This window comes from Podarcis raffonei, chromosome 14 (genome assembly GCF_027172205.1).
Source record: "Podarcis raffonei isolate rPodRaf1 chromosome 14, rPodRaf1.pri, whole genome shotgun sequence".
In the NCBI taxonomy this organism is placed as follows: domain Eukaryota; kingdom Metazoa; phylum Chordata; class Lepidosauria; order Squamata; family Lacertidae; genus Podarcis; species Podarcis raffonei.
The window spans coordinates 37,207,837-37,229,243 of record NC_070615.1 but is presented as its reverse complement, the minus strand read 5'-3'; the positions used below and the strand labels follow the sequence as shown (position 1 = coordinate 37,229,243).

General features: G+C 43.9%; 2 protein-coding genes across 2 annotated transcripts in view; one reads left to right on the top strand and one right to left on the bottom strand.

Annotated features, from left to right (window-relative positions):
• The window catches only part of TMEM204 (transmembrane protein 204), a 29,935-nt gene extending 24,064 nt beyond the window's left edge, over positions 1-5,871 (bottom strand). The window contains exon 1 of the mRNA XM_053364733.1: positions 4,735-5,871. Within this exon, the coding sequence (XP_053220708.1) occupies positions 4,735-5,014 (280 nt within the window). The 5' untranslated portion in view covers positions 5,015-5,871. The remainder of the gene's footprint in view (positions 1-4,734) is intronic.
• The window catches only part of IFT140 (intraflagellar transport 140), an 83,343-nt gene that overhangs the window by 59,125 nt on the left and 2,811 nt on the right, over positions 1-21,407 (top strand). Inside the window, exons 19-27 of the mRNA XM_053364706.1 lie at positions 13,355-13,532; positions 15,267-15,457; positions 15,942-16,037; positions 16,648-16,780; positions 16,949-17,092; positions 18,228-18,356; positions 19,246-19,428; positions 20,387-20,593; positions 21,187-21,399. Coding sequence (XP_053220681.1) covers positions 13,355-13,532; positions 15,267-15,457; positions 15,942-16,037; positions 16,648-16,780; positions 16,949-17,092; positions 18,228-18,356; positions 19,246-19,428; positions 20,387-20,593; positions 21,187-21,399 — 1,474 coding nt within the window. The remainder of the gene's footprint in view (positions 1-13,354; positions 13,533-15,266; positions 15,458-15,941; positions 16,038-16,647; positions 16,781-16,948; positions 17,093-18,227; positions 18,357-19,245; positions 19,429-20,386; positions 20,594-21,186; positions 21,400-21,407) is intronic.

Here is a 21,407-nt window from a genome sequence, read left to right as displayed (position 1 = left end):
TAAAATTTATTTACAGAAGTATTGTAAAATGTATGAATGCTGATGACATTGAAATAAATTGAAGGTGTTCTAGTAATAAGAGATAAAAATTTGAAATTATAAATTTGGGAGGTAAAACATATAAGGACAAAGTAGTAGGATATGAATTTGCTGAACTAATTGTTAAAAAGGGATATAAAAAAGGGAGGCGTGAGGAAGTCAGGAAAGTAAGTTAAGTGAAAATGAATATTTAGAAAAGAGTGATTTGTGTTTCTCTTATTTTATTTTATGTGTGATGATTGTTTTTTATTTCTTTTTCTAAATGTTTGTACTTTATGTATTGTGAAAGTTTGTATTGTTGTCTTTCATATTTTTTCTGTGTTTCTCTGTGTTTTTATTGTTCTATTTTTCTATTGTTAAAACTAATAAAATATCATAATAAAAATAAATAAATAAATAAATTCTGTCCCATTAAAAAGGCAGTTAAAATAAGGAAAGGGGAAAGGAAGAATAGGGAATCTGTGACCATCCAGATACTATTGAACTGCAACTCTAGTCATCCCTGACTGTTGTCCAGTCTTGTTGAGTCTGATGGGAATTGTAGTCTTCTGGAGACCCAAGCTTCTCCTTCCATTTGGGGCTATATAATTTACAAAAAAAGTGACTCAAAGTGCAGCGGGTGGTTATGATAGAAGTTTAGAAAATCATGCATACCTAGAACTTGTAGTTATCCAGTGAAATTGCTTGGCTGTGGATTCAGAACATGCAAAAAGAAGGGTCATCTTCACAGCATTGATGTATGGAATTCACTGCCACAAAACATGGTGATGGCCATAACAGGGGATCAGTGAAATGCATGGAGATTTATTGACAATTGTTAGCTATGATAACTGCATGGAGCCCCACGTTCCAAGGCCACTTGCCAGTAAATGCTGGTTGCAGGAAAAACAACAGCATGAAAGGGTTATAACCCTCACATCCTTCTTGTGGGCTTCCCAGCGGCATCAGGTTTGCCACTTTGAGAAAGAGGATGTTGGGCTAGATATAGCCCTTTAGTCTGATCTAGCAGGGTACCTCAGATGTTCTTAAAATCATTTTGTTCCCTATTTAGTCCAAGAGCACAAACCAACCAGTGTAGTTGGCTGAATGGCTGTTTGCAGATACGTTGTATGGCAAAAACACAGATGCCTCCCAAGACAATTACTGCGTTATACTTCAGAAGCAGTTTAACACAGGAGTTACAGCATATCTTTGTAGCAGCACAACCGCAGATCTTTCTTCTGTGGAATAACTTTTTGTTAGGTTCTTTATTAGGAATATTAAATGATACAAATAAATAGGCAAAGTCTTCTCATGTCATTGGTATATCACAAAAATAGCACAATGAATTTGCAGTAATATCTGCAACATATGGTGCATTACTGGAGGTTAGTGTGTAAGTTATTGGTTTGTGAATTGGTTTAAACAAAAACAAAGGGGATACAGGACAGAACAGAATTAAAAGGCAGATCTTTCTGAAGGAAGGCCTGGGTCAGGGTTGGACAGCTTTGTTCAACACTGGAAACCACATCTGAAAAAAATGTTACAGTAATGTATCTGTCGGTACCAGCATGAGTGCTAGAAATTTTTCTTTCTTAGAAAAGTAAAATGCAGACTTCTCAGTATTCTAACAAGACCCTGTGATCAGGAGCAACAACAGCCACTCCTGACATGCACTGTGGACTTCTAAACTGATGGCATTTAACTGACTGGCTCTTGATGAAGTGTTAAGGGGAGTGTCCCTCTGTGAGCATCTCATATCTTCATCTTGGACTAAGATATAATCTGGGCCAGGAAAAATAAATAAGCAGCCAACTACAGGCAAAATTGTTGTTGAGGGTGCCCTCTGCTAAGGGTGGTTTCCTCAGTCACAAGCAGGCTGAGATGTTGGGGTAGCACCTCTTCAGAGGAGGCAAGAGGGGGAAAGAGGATATCCTAGAACAAGTCTCTGGAAGCTCTGGAACTGGTAGACTCTCATACCATTTGCATTTTTCCTCTGCCACTTCTTCTGCAAACTGTGTCAGCATTAGAAACAAAGCATGTTTTATCCCTCCCCACCACCCCATCTTGTCTTAACCGTTTATTAAGATTTACATGAACAAAACAGAAATGGAACATGAGTCAGTTGCAGGGCTGGATGATTTAATTAATTCCACAATCACATCTCACCAGGAATTGCTTTTTTGGCACAGAACTCAACATCTTAAGAACAAGAGCTTTCTTTCTATCACTAATTGCAGTGTGTGAGGGATTTTTGTTAGTATCATCGCTAGGGTGGGACAAACATCCTTCACATGCTGCTGTCCCAACTTAAGTTTCTAGTCTTCATGGCTTATTTGTGGGAAACATCTGGTCAAATTTCAAAAGCCAGGAGTGGGAAGGACTGGGCCAGATTTCCAGTACTCAGGGAGATGGAGAGAATGTAGTGTGCACAAAAAGCAAATGCATGCAGATTTGTATAACTTATTCTGATCACATCATTCAGCTTTACCTGTAGCAGAATTTGAGTTATTTAGGATGCAGAGTTGTGAAGGGGGGGAATGCAGAGTATGCAAAGTTTTGTTTCTCTGTCATAGCCTGCTTCACTGGATTTGCTTACTTTCCATTCACTGAATGCAATTCTTAGTGGCATCACTTTCTCAATAACACTTCTGGGTGGGTACAACTGGTTCAATTTGGGAGGGGGTGTGTATGGCTTGTTTTTGTCCAACTTTTAAGCCCATTTTACATTTTGAGATGAATACTGACTCGTATGGTTACCAGTATGTGACAGCAATTGAATAAGAACCTGTTAAGAGCAAAATATGGGCAAATTGATTGTGTTGTGTCAGATAAGGCAGGAGTGGGGAACTTTTGGTCCTCCAGATGTTGCCAAACTACAACTCTCATCAGTGCTAGCAAGTGTGACCAGGGATGAGAGCTGTAGTTCAGAAACAACTGGAGGACCAAAAGTTCCCCACTCCTGGCTGAGATAAGGGCGTGTCCAGATGAACTGTTTATTGCAGGTTTATCCTGATTTGCTAGTACAGGTACTAAGCTTACAAGGAGGTTTGGATATACAGTGGTACCTCGGGTTAAGTACTTAATTCGTTTCAGAGGTCCGTTCTTAACCTGAAACTGTTCTTAACCTGAGGCACCACTTTAGCTAATGGGGCCTCCTGCTGCCGCCGTGCTGCCGGAGCATGATTTCTTTTCTCATCCTGAAGCAAAGTTCTTAACCCGAGTTACTATTTCTGGGTTAGCGGAGTCTGTAACCTGTAGCGTATGTAACCTGAAGCGTATGTAACCCAAGGTGCCACTGAAATTCATTCTGATTTCTTTGCAGGGAGTTATATGAAAATGAACATTCATCCTGATTTACTTGTGGAGCATTTACACATCATCCTGTTAATCATTCTTTCATCTCACACTTTTCAGTGTATTTTCAAGTCATCTTCCGAACAGCAAAAAGGCAGTTTGCACTAGGGCAACAAAACACTACAATCGCTTTCAATTGCACAAACCTAAATTTCCAGGTATGCGCTTAGATCCCTCCCGCAAAATACTGACATCCTGGATGCACTCAAGGAAGCTGAGTTAGAGGGCAGCTTCTGAGAAGTACATTTTCTCAAGCCATTCTGAATCCCCCTTCTGAGTTTGGAGAAGGCTATTTGAAAGAGGCTGTAGACACATGCTTTTCAAGCAGAAGATCCCAGGTGCCTTCCTTGACATTGCAAGTGAAAAGCATCAAATGGCACAGTGGTGCTGAGTATATGGGGCAGAGGGGGCTTCATCCCCCTCAATATTTGGGGGCATAGGGCTCAGCCCCAGTATCTAGTTTGTATGGTGCATTTTAATTGGTCATATCATCCTGCCACCATATCTGAATGCTTACTGTCCCTCTCCACACCTAGCAAAGTATTGCCACCTAGTGAGCTGGAAATCACACAACAAAGGGTAAAACCACGCATGACACTAAGTCATGTGTAGTTTTTCTCTTAACTTTTTTTTTAAAAAAAAAATAAGGTGCAACCAGGGAGGCTGTAATCTTCAACATGAGACCTGGCCACAGGATGGGGCTGCTTAACCCTTTCCCTTACATCAGGCTTCTGACTAAAATTGCTTACCCATCCCTCTTAGCTTCCTCAACAGGGGAAAATGTATGCCACTTTGGCAGGAAGTCTTCAATCCTGTTTTGGGCATTGCTGAGGCCTTATTTCTAACTCAAGGTTGAGTGTGGGGCCTGCAGGTCTGGATTTCTTCCTTGCCTCTGTGCTATAATTTTACCTATAACATTTCTTCATTGTATATCAGCAGGGTCTAGATGAAGCATTTAACAGCAAAGACACAAATGAGAGCTTCTCATCCCATTGGAGTTGTGCCTGTTCACAAGGTGCACACTTTGGCCTGATTTCAGACTTGAGTTTGACTTTTATGGTGTCTCAAAACTTCCAGTTTGCACCTCCTGCTAGAGACCAGGTGTGCAATTGTCATGACCCTAACTTGCTTTCTATTTCCCGCTCTCTTCTAGTTTCTTTCTTACTTACTGGGGCTCAGACACAAGAGGTGCTGGAAATCCACAGCCTCTCTGAGATGTGCAGCCCTTTTCTGGCTGAGCCGTGAGATGGCAAGTGCCTCAAAGTCAGGTCTTCCCATGTGTCAAGTGCCGACACCTGACTTGGGAGGTGCTCTCTACATAACACAAGATAGACAGTGATGACGAAAATCAAGACTTACGTTTGACAGTGCTACGAGATTCCTGGAACCCAGCTGGCTCCGAACCCCAGCCCAAGGATTCACATTCACGCTCTGCCCCTTGCCCATGCCTGGCACCTGAGCCTGCACCTCCTCTTCCCTTCTCTGCCAGCCAGCACATCTTCCACAGCCCCACACTGCGCTTTCGCCCATCCTCCAAGGTCTGATACACCCAGTTGGGGGTAAAGGCAGCGGCGTTGTTGAGAATAAGTGAGACCAGAGCTACCAACACAGCTGTGGCTACCAGCTTCTGGACAGTCATATCTGACTGTCATCAACCGCTGGCAGCCTCTCTTTGTAGAAGATCCAAGAGTCCCGATCAGCTGCAGTACATTTAATTGGGGCTGCAGATGGGAGGCAGGCGCAGGATGAAGTTATGAATGGCTAGAGAACATCACCATTCATTCTCAAAGTCAGCTCCTGGGGGGTTTCTGATTGCACAAAGAGCGACTAGGCAGAGAGGGGCAATCCATATAACAAGCAGAAGCGAGGCTTCCAGAGTTCTGTCTTCCCAAGCGGTGCCTTATCCACCTTCCTGCACTTTGAGCAGAGCCAAGCTGGTGAAGAGCTGAAAGATGAGGTGCATTCTTTCTGGAACCAACTTGCGAAATGTTGATGTAGGAAGTGCTGCGTTCTTGGACAGTAGAGGCTAAAATGCCTGCAAACGGTGCCTCAACCTTCTGGAACACAGCTGTGAGAGGAGACTAAGATCTGCATAGGAGTTAGGCAGCAAGAGCTCTTAAATCGTTTCACAGCTGCCCCAAACTCAGAGCATCCCACAGACGCAGTAGAAATTCATTCTTAACACCAAGAGAAATTCTGAGGAAAAATTCAACACTTATTCCCCAAGGAGCCCTGGAAAGCTGGTGTATTCCAAGGAAATCTGCTCTGCTGCCCCTGTTCTTCTTCGAATGTCAGGGCTGTGTGAGGTAGAAGCAGGATAGCAGAACCTCTGCTGCAAGGAAGTTTTTTCCTCCTATCTCTCAATGGAGAGGAAATGGTTGTTTTTGTGGCTGTTTTTGGTGAGCCTCAGGGCGTAGCCGGCTGCAACAAACAGAGCCACTGCCACAGCAGTCAGATGTGAACAGGATGTGTTTCCTGAAAGGAAAAAGACTAAGGGAGACTTCTAAAGTTCCAATCTCTCTCTCTCTCCCTTGCTCTCCCCCCATAAGCCTCCCCCCTCATTCCAGTATTCTCCTCCCTCTCTCTTCCTTTGCTTCCCAGAAAAATGTAACCAGTTCAGTGATATTGTGTTAGTAGGATTAGTTTTACAGGTCCTTTTATGTGCCAGATTCAGCTGTTGGGGCTTGAGCCAATTATGAAACCCAACTGGGAAAATCAAGGCTTTTCAGGGACTAGAGTTATCTGGGCCTCTTCCCAAGCAAAATTAAAAATCAAACTCTCAGATCCTGGCAATGAAAGCAAGAAGTTTGGAGATTTTTTATTTTTTAAAAAATTGCTTACTGACAGGAAAAATAACCAAAAGTATGTGAGGGGAAATTGTCACTTGGGAGTTTCTCTTGCCGTATCTGTCTTCCAAAGACAAATTTAGCATCGCATCATGCTGATGTGCACTTTATGAGAGTAATTCCATTTGCAGGACAAAAATTGGTCATGTTGATGAGTGCTAAGGACAGTCAAGCAACTCTTTCCCCATTGTGTGTGTGTGTGTGTGTGTGTGTGTGTGTGTGTGTGTGTGTTACTACAGCTCTTGCCTTTATTTGCAAAAGCTAATTTTACTTTAAAATATGCCTTTCACATAAAAAATTGAAAACAGCTAATGACCTGAAAGTATTCAGTCAAAATAAAACTATAGTAAAAAGCAGTAAAATGCTCGTAAAAACAGACAGCAGATATAAAAAGAACAAAAGCAGAAATGTATATGAATAATATCAAACAGTGGCAAAAGTATTCAGTAAAAAACAAACACCTGGCAATTGGAGCAATAAATAAATAAAGGTGCAACTTGTGCTCCTCATTCATATCATATCTCTATACACAGTTCCTAATATAGTGGTAACACTAAATCAGTGGTGCACAATCTGTTGCCCTCCAGATACTGCTGGACTCCAACTCCCTTCGTCCCCAGCCAGCATGGCTTAATGTTTAGAGATGATGGCATTCATCAGTCTCAAGGGACAATGGAGTACACTTACAGGGGTGAAATCAAAATGCTGCCTTAGCAGCACCGAAGTGACCTTCTTGGAGTGCAAGCCTAGGCAGTGTGTATGGAGGTCCCGGGCTGCCCAGGCAACAATACCCACTTCTTGGCATCTCTCATGTGGTCCAGAGGAAAGTATAGCAATGCATTTGACACCAGCTGGGCTGCAAGAGTTGACGGAAGGATGTGTACAAGGCACCATCCAACTGTCTTAGGGACTCAACTCTGGATTTATGTAGGGTTTACTCCTTAGCCTTCTCTTCTCCTGAAGATAATCCCTCAAGGCAGCGGATGTTTAGAATCAAAGTGTTTCTTTCAGATGGGCTACCTTCCCAGTTGATAAGCCACATCTGCCCCTAACTTTCCTCTATAGCACATGCAGTAATCACCTTCTTTACCATTGGGCACAATGTTGGTCTTGTCTGCTCATTTTACCAGAGCCTGTTTTCACATGCAGGGAAAGTGCTTAATTTACCAAGGGTTTGAGATCCGTGGGAGATCTGGAGCAATATCTGGAGGGTCACAGACCTGCCTCCCCCACCCCACCCCCCGCCAAATTACAAAAATGTTAAAATAAGACTATCAGGTAACTGTAGCTTGAAATCAGTATGTGTTTTGCTTTTTTTAAGTTTTTGAATATTCAAGGTTGTAGCTATCTCAGTTATGCTCAGAGTAGGCCTACTGAAATTAATGAAACTAAGTTAGGTATGTCCATTAATTTCAATAGTAGGGCTAGCATTGGATACAACCCTCTATGTCTTTCTTCCTTTTTTGCATAATTTTTGTGTTAGTTGTATCCTTCACTAAATCCAAACATGTGTGATGATTACATCTTTTTAAGCCCAAGTTGCAGGTGTTCTTGGCTTTCTTTGGGAAACAACACATGCTTATATCCATCTTTTTCTTTTATAAAAAATAATCATACATATGTAGACGGTAGAATGTACTGGGAAGGGGGTGATGTCTGCGCAACAGAAGGGGACGTGGGTGGCGCTGTGGGTAAAACCTCAGTGCCTAGGACTTGCTGATCGTAAGGTCGGCGGTTCGAATCCCCGCGGCGGGGTGAGCTCCCGTCGTTCGGTCCCAGCTCCTGCCCACCTAGCAGTTCGAAAGCACCCCTAAGTACAAGTAGATAAATAGGTACCGCTTTATAGCGGGAAGGTAAACTGCGTTTCCGTGTGCGGCACTGGTGCTGGCTCGCCAGTTGCAGCTTCGTCACGCTGGCCACGTGACCCGGAAGTGTCTTCGGACGGCGACGGCTCCCGGCCTCTTGAGCAAGATGAGTGTGCAACCCTAGAGTCGGTCACGACTGGCCCATACGGGCAGGGGTACCTTTACCTTTACTGCGCAACAGAACTGAATTGGTTTAACTGTCACTTGTTTCATCAACAAATTCTGCCTTGTTTGGGATCTCTAACAGAGATCTGCACCTGCACCAAACTACAGCTATGAGGATTCTCTGCAGGATGTCATGATAGTTAAAACCAATATAACTTGGTATCTGCTTTGCTCTTGCTCCTGCAATGCTAAAATACATGGGTGAACAGCAAATAAACCCATTATAAGACTGGGCTTTTTCCAAATGCATAACCTAAGAGAATTATTACCTGTTGTTATAGGTATCGTGCAGAAACTTCACCCTGTTAAGTTGACTGAAGCCAGTGTATGGCAGGAACTTGGTGAGATGCACCAGAAATGGAAGTAAGCTGCACAGTGGCCCCTCCATATAATTTCCAGCTGTCATTTGTGTGCTTGAAGCAAACCGTAGAGGAATCCAGAGCGGAAGGTGTTTCTGGGGACTTGGGCATCCTTCTGTTTCTACTTCTGAAAGTGGAAGCGGGAGGGAGAAGTATGAGCCAGCTGGGAATAGTGCTTTGCCCTCTTCCTGGCCCCGGCCTAGGGTGTGTTTTTTTAACTCAGGAAATCTTGAGGTCCATTTCAGCTATATAGTTCTTCAATATGGCTCCCATCCTGATGGGGACCTGACAGGATGATACTTTTCCTTCTCTAGTTCCTGTCTCCTCCTGGGGAGGGAAGCAGGTGGGGCTGGGTAGAGGGGACAAAGTTGTTTGTACTGTTCCGCATTAGGGTTCTTCACATTTAGTGTTGTGTTGTTGCTTTTTTCCAATGAGAAAGCTGAAATTAGTCATCAGGCATTTACGTATACTGTGGTTTTCCTGGGGTTTGTGGAGTTGTTTGCAGCTGTCACCCAGACAAAGCCAGCCCATCACGTGCTCCTATTGCATGGAGAATCAGTGTTTTATTACCATTCAAGTCACTAACCCAGCTTGCTGGTAAATGGCAGTCCTTGGCTTCCTACTTCTATCAGTGTGGCTGAGTGTTAGCTGAGTTACATCACTGTCAGGCATGTCACACATACACCCCTTTACCCCTATCATTTTTAACCCCCCACCAGTTGCCAGTTGTCTCTCTCCCCCCCCCCCCACTTTAATATTACGTTCTTCTGTGCCATTGGAGGCTGTGCACTAATCTGTTGGAGCATATTTGTCCTGCAAAAGATAAATTCTCTCCTTTCCCCACCTGCAGCAAAGCTATCCCCATTTATTTTAATTCAATGGGAAGTGACTTTCGCAGTGTTAACATGGCATTGCTGCCTTCTGTTGAGTAGGTGTCTTTCTCCTGCAAAGTCCATAACAAGAAGGGCTGTAGCTCAGTGGTATATCTGGGTGGACCAATGGCCTGACTTGGCATGACAACTGCATATGTTCCGTTGGACAGTTGAAGATTTATTGAGCTGAAGAAAGGATGCTCAATCATAGCCCTTGCAAAATTAGGTCATATTCTTTAGTTCCCACATCTAGTGGTGAAGTTGATTGTCCATTTTTACACACTTTGTTTTTGTGACTTGTATATGTCACTAAAGTACTGCAATGTTCTCAGTTTTAGATAACTTTTAAGCCTTATGAGAGTTGCTGTTCCGCAAGGTAATTCAGGATGCCCCTTTTTTCAGTCTTTAGTCCACTTGCCATTCTGAAAAGCATCTCAATCACATCAATGAGAGATTTTGTGAACAAGGTGCAATATATCCTATACTTCTAGGTAGGAATGTAAGAAGGCATCATTTTCCATTCCACCCTTTGTTTTCTACATGCAGCACTGTTTCCATTCCACTGCAGTTCATTTTCCTCCAAAATCCATATTATTTGTCATTCTGTTTGCTATGGCAAAACTTCTGTAATTTAGTTAATTAATGACATAGATTATGTTGCCATTATGTTATTCCACCCCATCCATTTCAATGCAAAGGAAACACAGTTTAAATAGGAGAAAACATCAATTATGTATCATTTGTGGACTAAAAGCAGCAACCGTAGCAATACTGGCTCCGTTTGCTGGTTTAATTTCATTCTGGACATGGGACAAATAATCAAGCATAATCAATTTTCACTCCATTTTCTGTTTTCAGCAGAATTCTCCCACATCCCTTCTTCTAGTTGATGCTCTGTCCTTTTGATTTCAATGAATGAAATGCAAATAAATGGAGAGGGGGAGGCAAATGACAAGAAAACATCCGAGTCTGGAATTGTTATAATTAAACATATAATTTCATAACACTTTTAAAATGTATGTTTTGCTTTCATCCTCACAACTCTATGAAGCGGGCAGCTTGCATTCCCATTTTACAGGTGGAAAACTGAGGATGTGCTCCTTTAAATGAGGGGAGAAATATTGTAATCCATCACTTCTCCCCTTGCTGCATCTGGTCTTTGTTAGGACCTCTTGCTCTAGCTGATGAAGTGCAGATGTGAGGTAGCATTCCAAAGATAAACTCAGGAAATTCTCAGAGTCTGCTGTGGGGGGCTGAGTTGGTTGTTATTTGACTTTTGCTCTGTTTTGTTTGGGGTGCTGAGCTTAATATTCAGCAGGAAAAGAAGCAGCCTTTGATAGACTGCACTGACAAAAACAGCAGCCTTCAAGAGAGAGATTCCATGAGACATTTTAAAAGATAATAGGTCTGTGCCTTCTGTCCATTAACATTCCTTCTAATTCCTTTAGGTTGCCATCTTAACTGCATTTTCTGAAGAGCAGAGATGCTTAAGGATCAGTCTGCATTTTTAGTGAACCAACTTGATTTACACTTCCCTGGATGAATGCAGAGACTGCAATACAATTATCCTTTGAATTTTGCAATACACGTTTTGATTCAAAATGGTGTCTGGCACCCAAGCATCAAAGATGACCCTTGCCCCAACCTTGGGAACCCTCATGCCTAGTTTGGCAACGATATCTCGAGTGGCGGTCAAAGCAATGTCAAAAAACAGGCAAAGTCATGCCAAAGTGATGTTTCGGTCTGCCAACTTGATTCAATCAAGGGCTCCGAGGTGTGTGTGGCAGAGGCAGGGGGCTCTGAGACTGATCCAGGAGAAGGGGTCAACAATTTATGGGGTTTTGTGCCGCCCATGAGGCAGGAGCCGTGGCTGAAGGAAGGGGAAGAGGCCAAGCAGTTGGAGACAGGGGAGGAGGTGCAGGACATGCCAGGAGCAGACTGTTCCTGAGAGGACTGGGCCAGTAGAATCCCCTCCATTCTCTTTGCCACTGTCTCCAAGGACCAGGAGAGGCTTAAAGAGGCAGACACAGCAACAACTTCCGTGTAGGAGAAGTTGCAGGTTGCTTGCATGCACTCCGTCAGGCAAGGGTACTTAACTTTAGGTGGAGGCGTGGTCACACTGTTGCTGCAACAGTCCAGCTTGAAGCCAGGGGCACCAACTTGCCCCCCACATTGAGGGGGCGCTGTCATGTGATGCACCCTGGCATGCACAGAGGGCTCTGTGCTTGCACGGCCCAGCCACAGCCAGAGCCAGGATGCTGAGCTGTGGCTGGTATGAGCAAGCGTGGAGATTGCCCTCCACGCTTGTCCAAGCCGCCTCCTGGCTTCTGGGCTGCCGGGCAGAGTCTGGGGCTGGGACATGTGGAGGGCGCCTGCCAGCAGCTGGGGGTGGCCCTGCACCCTGCACAAAAATATTGGGGGGAGCTGAAGCCCCCTCCGTTGCCACTGCTCGGAGCACAAGCCTGGGGAGGGGATGCTGTAAGGAGGTGTGTGTTAATCTGAATTTATGATATGGTTTATCTCTGTAGATCATTGCATAGGATTGACATAACTTCCATATAACATGAGACCCTCCATGATTAGCTTCAGTGACTTTGGAAAAAGACTGATCCCAGTCCCCTGCTGAAAGGCATTTGGTCATATTCTGAGTTCACCCACATCTGACTTAAAACATTAACACACGCAAATTTAGTTGCTAAGTACAGAATACTCAGCTCCTCAGAATGATCCATCCACACAATGCTAAGGTGATTTAAAGGCAGAGGTGCCTTGGTTCAGATAATTGCTTGCTATCAAAGTCTTTCACCCACTTGTTAAGCAAACAGGATGGCCAGCTTTAGCCATTTTTCACTAAGATGGGCAAGGTGAGAATTAAGCAGGAAATTCCAGAAATAAGTATAGAAATAAGTAGGAATCACTCATTTCACAGCTGCCCCCCCTTATTTGTATGCCTTGGCAAAAATGTATTTTAAAAACCTAAATTCAAAGGTTAGGTAGCTCTCACATTTCCAACAGGACAGCACTTAACCCAGAGCTCCCTCCCCTAAGACTCTTTAAGGACAGACATACTTTCTTTCCCCACCTCCCTCTTTCTAGTGTAGGCAAGATTCTCATGCCATGCTTCCATAGGCCTTTCCAATAGTTCAGGAATCTTCTACTGTTTCATCCAAGTGTGTATGTATTGTAATTTGCTACCTGCTTAGACTGTAACTTTGCTGTCCACGCAGCAGTTTTATATATTCTAGTCCTCCTATTTTATATAATAAACCAAGTTTTATTTGTTTCTTCGTGTGAGAGTTTCTTGTGGGCATAAGATTAAGGGTTAACGCACAACCATAACAAGCCCAGTGGTACCTCAGGTTAAGTACTTAATTCGTTCCGGAGGTCCGTTCTTAACCTGAAACTGTTCTTAACCTGAAGCACCACTTTAGCTAATGGGGCCTCCTGCTGCTGCTGCGCCGCCGGAGCACGATTTCTGTTCTCATCCTGAAGCAAAGTTCTTAACTGAAGGTACTATTTCTGGGTTAGCGGAGTCTGTAACCTGAAGCGTATGTAACCTGAGGTACCACTGTACATGTCATAACCAGCAAAAGATCCTATACCTCTCAGCGGTGTGTATATACATGTACATACGTGCTTGCGGTGCACATGTAAGTTCAGGTTCACATATTGCAGCAATGCCAGTTACTTAGTCACCAGAAACCTCTCTGTGCCTCAACTGAGCAGCTTCAACAATAGGCCTGGGCAATGCATTGATAAATCACTCAGGACTGGTATGAGGGCATGTTCAGCTGCCATGGTGTCTTCCCAAGATTGGTTCCTCCTTTGCAAAATGCAACTCTCAGCACCTCACCCCTTCTTGTTTCCTGCAGTGAATCCGTCTGGGAGAACATGGCCCGCATGTGTGTGAAGACACAAAGGCTGGATGTTGCCAGAGTTTGCCTGGGGAATATGGGCCATGCTAGAGGAGCCAAGGCACTGCGGGAGGCTGAGCAAGAGCCAGAGCTGGAAGCCAGGGTAGCCATGTTGGCAATTCAGCTGGGTATGCTGGTAGGTCAGGTGTCTTTTTTCAAAGCAACCCTCTTTCATTTCATATTAAGCCATTTGGAGAGCATGAACGGTTCCCAAATTGTGTTGGAGCAGGAAAAAAGCAGGCACTTTGAAAAGATGACTAGAGACACTTCCAGACTGCCACTATTTTGGGGCAGGATTCTGTGTCATTCTGGGAAACTCAGACTGCGCAGTTAAAGCAGATTGGGACCTCTTGCACCCGCTTTGCTTTCCCCAGTCCTTCCGCTGGCATGCAGCCCTCGGATAATTGGTCAACAGCAAATGTGACCTTCCAGGTTAAAATCCATTAGCCACCTCTCGTTTAATACCAAAAGTAAACTTTAAAGGCGCTGCAAACTTGCCATTGGAAGAGAAGTTCTCTTTGACAGCTGAGAGCAAATGTTGCCCACTCTCTTCCTCCACATTTGCTATGTCCTGTCTATGTTGCTTTGGTCTTTGTCTGATAACTTCACCCACACCCACCCAAATTCATGAGCCAACATCTAAGGCTGCGTAATTTTCACACTTTGCTAAAAGTCCAAGGTCTGCTCTAGAGTGGCAGCATTTCCCAAGCCTCCATTTATTTCTACTGGGGAATTGCTCCAGAGATTGCCAAGACTTTTTCAGCCTGTTGGACTGGAGCATGCGGAGGCCGCCTCCCTCACCAAGTGACCTAGAGGTCGGATTGCTTAGCGTTTTCCTTATTTTTATTTAAACATCCTGTCTCAGTCATAATGCTTCTATTCTGGGCTTTGTGGGCTCAATTAGTTCTTCAAATTCCTCTTTTAATTAACCCTTGCTACTACTCAATATTGGAAGTGCGTTGTTGCCTGTCTCGAAGTTGCACATTATTGCTCTTATTTTTTTATGTATACATTTAGTCCAATCTTCTTAGGGCAGCATTGCAAAAATTTCCTCACATTTCTAGCTTTAACACAGTTTGAAAAAATAGGTCATTTCCATTACACTCCAACTGAATCACAAGGAATACGTTTGTTGTACACCAGAGAGCAATCTGAAGCGTGACAAACTCCTTTCCTCTGCCTGGGCCTGGACCGTCCAACTGGAAAATGAAAATGGCAAAAATGTGATCCATATTTTTTGCTCTCTCAACCTGCCCTCAGTTCATGAGAAACACAATATAAAAATTATTAGTAATTTACAAGTGACAGCTCACTTGTTCAGCTGCATTGTAGATTGGGGGGGGCGGTTTGGCTAATTGAGTACTTTTCATCACTTATGGTGTGGGTACCATATCATATTTATTTATTTGAAACTTTACTTCCTTTCATTCTTCTAAATATCAGGGGAGTTCACAATGCTCAAAATTGCAACATTGTCATTCCCATTTTTTAACTTAGAAATTCAAAAAAGACACATAACTAAATGTATTATTTTATACTAAACACTTTGGATAATGATTAGTGGACTTATTGTTCCTTATCACTTACATTTTTATTGGCCAAATACTCATTTTCTTTTTTTATCACCCACATTAGTTTGCTTTTCATCAGATAATTATTATATTGTTTGCACAATGCACTTTTTACTTTTGTCGTTCTGAATCACTCACCTCTCCCGTATCCAGATTTTGTTTAACTGATTTCTCATTGTTGCATTTTTGTCTTTTGTATTCCCGTTTTCTTTTTTGTACAAAGCATATGCGCATGCATATAAAAATTGCATAATTTCCAAAGCACTCTTCATTCTTTAGCTGTCTGATCTCCATTCCAGGAAGATGCTGAGCAACTGTATAAGCAGTGCAAGCGCTATGACCTTTTGAACAAGTTCTACCAGGCCTCAGATCAGTGGGACAAAGCCATAGAAGTAGCCGAGGTTCACGACCGTGTCCACCTGCGCACCACCTACTACAGTTACGCAAAGCACCTGGAAGCCATAGCTGAGCGCGATCTTGCACTGACCTAGTAAGTCTTAATTTGGGTCCCAACCCAAAGTTGTATCTAACTCTGTGCACAGAGAGCTCAGCTCACACAACAGGACTTCCCATTCTTCTCTCCTTGCACCCCCCCCCCAAAAAACCCCTGCTCTGGCGGATACCCCAAATCCTCTTAAGACAATTTTGAGAATGAATGATGGTACTCCAGGGAAGAGGACTGGAGGAGGAAATGACCTTGTTGGATGCAACCTCCAGTCCTATGGGCGTCTGCAAAGGATTGCTGTTAAAGCAGTCCAAGCTACATCAGCATCCTATTCCTAGTTGTAATATGGTTTTGTTGGCATACGAACACCCAGTAGCCAACTTTTTCAGTTAATACACCTGTTTCGTGTTCTTGCCGTCGACCCAGTGTTGATATAAGTAGGACAGTGCATAGCAGTGCCACTTTCCCAGTCCTGTGCCCCTATCTAGGCCCTGCAAACCTAATGAAAACATGCTGTTTCCCTGCACAGCTATGAGAAGTCAGAGACACACAAGTTTGAGGTTCCTCGAATGCTTTCAGAAGATCTACAGGCCTTGGAGTCTTACGTCAACAAGATGAAAGATAAGTGAGTGTTTGTGTGATCCCTCCATGCCAGACTGAACTCTGCTCCAGCTGCCAGTTGCCCTGTGACTGCAGTAGAGAGGGCAAGATCATTCTGGTCTTATTTGCTGGCCAGACAAAGATCTTCTGGTAGTTCTGCCATCTCCTTCCCGGCCTGCTGTCAAGTGAATATAAATCATAGAATTGTAGAGTTGGAAGAGAACTCGGGGGTCATTTAGTCCAACCCCATGTAATGCAGGAATCTCAGCTAAAGCATCCATGACAGATGGCCATCCAGCCTCTGCTTAAAAACCTCCAGTGATTTCTCATGCCACATGAGATGCCAGTGGCTTCTGTTTCAGAGGCTGTGATCATAAGTCACTTGTACTTGGTCAGCCTTATTGCACTGGCATTCTAGAGTGGCTATATCCTGGGTGAAGCATCCTCGGGGCTCATTTTCAGATTCTGACATCTCCGCCCCGTCTTGTCCCTCACATCTAGATTGTGCACCCTCTGTGCAGAAGCCATAGCACTTGTTTTGTTGCAAAGCTAGTGTTCTAGCTGTGTTGTGTTCTGCATCTAGTAGGGCACACTGTTTAATCAATTAATTGAGTCATCCTTTCTCCGTTTTCCAGAGGCTTGTGGAAGTGGTGGGCCCAGTATCTGGAAGGTCAGGCAGACATGGATGCGGCTTTAAAATACTACGAACTGGCTCAGGATTATTTTTCCATGGTCCGTATTCACTGTTTCCTGGGTAACACCCAGAAGGTAAGCTTGAACCACTTCACTATTCCATCTAGAAAGGAAAGGCTGTATATGCATTCTTTCAGTACTATTAAGCTTCCTTTCTGTGAGTTCTCTAGCACTGGCAGCCATTTGATGCTTTAACCTGGGCAGTAAGTATAATGGTTTTTCTTCTCCCTCCTTTCATTTCAGGCAGCGGAAATAGCAAATGCAACAGGGAACTGGGCAGCTTCATATCACGTCGCCCGTCATTATGAGAGCAATGATGACATCAGCCAGGCTGTGCACTTCTACACCAGAGCGCAAGCATTTAACAACGCTATTCGGTTGTGCAAGGTACATGCGGCATTCACACACCATCACAAGTTTCCAAATGAAACCGTAGAGAGCCCTTTGACTCACAGCTGTGGCGATAATGGGAAAAGCCAGCCACAAGGGCCAAAAAAGTCATACAGATTCTCAGGTACAAATCCCTGCTAGTTGTTATTGTCCCTGTGTTGTGGATGCTATTCAGCACATTCAACCTGAGGATTCTAGAGAGAAGTCATGGAAATGTGATGTCATCAACATTCTTCCATACTTTTTTTGATTAAAGTTATCAGTAGTGCCAGCAGGCCAGAGAATCGCCTTTTTCCAAGTTTGAGGTTTGTGTAGTGAACAAAGGCAATTTTCCGGCAGTGGAGGTACAACCTGGAAGGAAGATGTATGTGTCCTTTACACCAAAAGGGTTACAAGGGTGCTTTGTCTCCTCGCGAATTAATTCCATCTGCATGAGCTAAAACTGATAGGGCTGCTGCTATTATTTCCTGGGTCTGATCTGAAGGCACTTGCTTGAAGCTAAACAGTCCTGGGGCAAGTCAGTGCCTAGAAAGGAGACCACCCAAGAACCTCTGTGGGTTCCTTTCACAGAATAAAGCTAGGAATGGAATGAATAAATATTATTTAAAATTGCTTAACTGCCTGGCTCTTTAGAACTCCGAATACATGGAAATTAAGATAGTAAACAAGCAATTTAATTGTTCAGTTCAAAGGAATTGCATTACATTGGGAACTATGAGATGCTTTGGTTTCTGGTTTTTATATTGTATTCTCAGTTTTATCTGTGGACATTAGCAATGGAACCCAGAGAAGGGAGGTTCTAGAGAAGAGTCATAACCGGCTGCCTGAGGTGAAGGGCAAGAGGGCACCTCCCCACAGTTACATTGCCAGAAGCCAGCTGGCCTAGCAGTTGAATCTTACTTCAGCACTGGTGATAGGATAGCATCCTTCATCATGCCAGATATTATAAAGTCAGATTAAGGGACCCAGGAGAGGCTGAGTGGCAACATTTGGCAATGGCTGGAAACTCTGGAGGAACAGCTAGGCACTGTTGCTGCTGCCATCCCTCAGCATCAGCTGCCTAAGGCCGTTGCATCAGTGTGCCTCACGGGAGGTCCAACCATAACTAATACAGTAAATATTTTTGGAGTAGGAGAACAACCTGGATGACCAGCTGATGAACCTGGCTCTCCTCAGCTCACCAGAAGACATGATAGAAGCAGCCCGCTATTACGAAGGGAAGGGGGAGCAAATGGACAGGGCAGTGATGCTGTATCACAAGGTAAGCCCTTCTGTCTCTGTGGGAAGTCCCTTTCTCAAATCAAATGAATACTACTGTGGGAGGCATAATTCTTTCCTGGTGGCTGATCGGCAGGCTTCTGTACTGCAGTGGCTGTGTGGACTTGTCCTTGCTCATTTTTAAGTGGGCCTTGAAAACATATGTTTTCATATATATGTGTGTGTAGCTTTGTGGTGCTGTTTTTATTCCAATTATATGCTGTTTTCATAGTCGCACTGTGTGATGATGGCTGTTTTAAAACTCTGTTGTTCTTGTTCATTAAATTTGTGTACTGCACTTCAAGATCACAGGCAGTTCACATCATAAAAATACAAAATGAGAACACAAAATAAGTAATAAAACAAAAACAAACCAATAATTTCCCTACCACAAACATGTTTAAAAGGTTGAGGACAGTTAACAAAGACACATTTTCCCTGTGCCTCTCCCAACAGAGGACATCATACCAAAGCAGTTTTATGTGTCAAAACTGGGCCTGAACCCTGATTGCATTGGATCTAGACAATCAATTTCCTGCAAGAGCACCTGGCTCTGGTCTGCAACCATCCACTCAAGAACCTTGCTGAAGGAGGGGAGATTAGCAACTGGCTGGTAGTTACTTAGATTTTCGAAATCCAGGGATGGATTCTTGAGGAGTGGTTTTACCACTGCTTCCTTCAAGCAGACAGGCACCACCCCATCTCACAGGGAGGCAATAATAGAGGCATACCTAGCAGTTGCCATGACCAGTCCAAGCACCTTGTCTTTATATTGTTGTATGCTCGGTATGCATATATTTGTGTTTACCACGCTGTGAAGAAATCTTTCTGAAAAGTGGATTATAAAGAATAACAAAAATCTGGAAGCTAAAACCTCATGTCTCCTTTGACAGGCAGGACACTTATCCAAGGCTCTGGAGCTAGCCTTTGCCACAGAGCAGTTTGGAGCCCTGCAGCTCATTGCTGACGACTTGGATGAGAAGTCGGACCCAGCCCTGCTGGCTCGTTGCTCTGACTTCTTCATTGAACATGCCCAGTATGAGAAGGCAGTTGAACTCTTGCTAGCTGCCAAAAAGGTAACCTGTATATATGACATTTCATTCAGCAAATGACAACCTTGTTCTCTATGCCCTCAGTTCTTGACCTTGCAATCCGTAAACCACCATTTTTAGGAAACATTCTCAAAATCTCCTCTGGACTAAAGCTTTGCATGGTCTTTGGACAAAACTTTATTTGGCAAGCAGAATGGTTCAAGTATAATAGGATTTGGGAAGGGCAGATTAGAAATTTCTTGGGATCATAAATTGATAGCTACCCTTTTAAGCCTTGAATCCTATCACAATAACACAGAACAGAATCACTTTGAATGCCTTGTGTAGCTGGGCAGAGGAAATAATTTGTCTTCCACTTTCTTAGGGAAGAGATTGAGGACCCAAAAGGTGTCCAAAAAGTGCCAGGTGAAAACTCATAATTGTTGAGTAAACCTCTGAACACCCCTTCAGATTGCAAGTTGCCTAGAACAGTGCTATTCAACTTTGGTTCCCCAGATATTGCTGGACTGCAGCTCCCATCATCCCTGACTGGCTGGGAGAATCCAACAATGTCAGAGGACCCAAAGTTGATGACCTTTGACCTTTGATATCATGATATAGGATAGTCTACAGTGCCCATTTTGTGGCTAAAACAGTTTATCTGACTCCCATCTCCCTCCCTCTCTCCACTCCCCCCCCCCCCGGCATTGAGCCTTGGTGCATTCCTATCATGTTTCTTTTTGGCCCTAACACCCTGAAGCTTGTAATGGCTTGGCTTTGGTTACTCTTTCAGTGATGTCTTATTTTCCATTGTGTTGCTAGGAATCACCTTTGAAGCACTGCACATTCCAAAAAAAATAGCTCAGCCTCAGAGTTAGAAAGTGCTCTTCAAAAGATGCTCTCATCCTAGGGCTTGGGCTTGGCAAGTTGTATTGTCCTCCTTCCCTCCCTCTCCACCTCCCCTCACCTTGCAAGATCTTACTCTGTTTGTTCTCTCTTGCAGTACCACGATGCTCTCCAGCTTTGTCTGACACAGAATCTGACCATCACCGAGGAGATGGCTGAGAAGATGACCATTTCAAAGGACTCCAAAGAGGTCCCAGAGGACTTGCGACGGGAACTTCTGGAGCAAATTGCCGATTGCTGCATGCGGCAGGGCAATTACCACATGGCCACTAAGAAGTACACGCAGTCAGGGAACAAGCTGAAGGCAAGTTGTGCTGCACTGCTGTGGCTGCTGGCAGGAGCTGATGCTAGTAAAAAGTTTCTGGAAGTCTGAGCACTGGTGGCTAAGGGCACCTTTTATTAACTCTGTCTGGTAAAGTTACCAGAGAAGGACCTAGGAAGATCCCTTTGGGAAGCCCACAAACTGGGCAAGAAGGAAAGAGAGGCCTGTTGTTCTCCAGCAAATGTTACTACTTCTGAACCTGGAGCTTGGACAACCTCTCCTCCCCGTCGCCCAAGCTTTTTTGTTTTTTGTAATGTACAGTATAATGCAGAATGTTGCAGTTTGTCACTTTAGGAATGAGGTGGTAGGAACATATTACTCCCAGTCCTTGATCTTCTGCACTTGCTTACTGTTAGCTTATCTTGATTTAAGGTGCTAGTTATCACTGATAAAAACCCTATGTACTGATTGTCTTTAGCCTAAGAGTATGGGGATGGGAATTTTTTGTGGGGTCCTAAACTTTGGACTGAAACATGCAATTCTGCAGGTCTTTCTTTCCTAGCTCTGCCTGGCTTGCTGCTGCTGTTTGCCACAGACAAATGCAAGCCTCACCAACTCTGCCTCTTCATTTGCAGGCAATGAGAGCCCTGCTCAAATCGGGAGACACAGAGAAGATTGTGTTCTTTGCTGGTGTCTCCAGACAGAGAGAGATTTACATCATGGCTGCCAACTATCTCCAGTCCCTGGACTGGCGCAAGGACCCGGAGATTATGAAGAACATCATCAGCTTTTACACCAAAGGGAGGGCTCTTGACCTCTTAGCTGGTTTCTACGATGCTTGTGCTCAGGTGCGTAG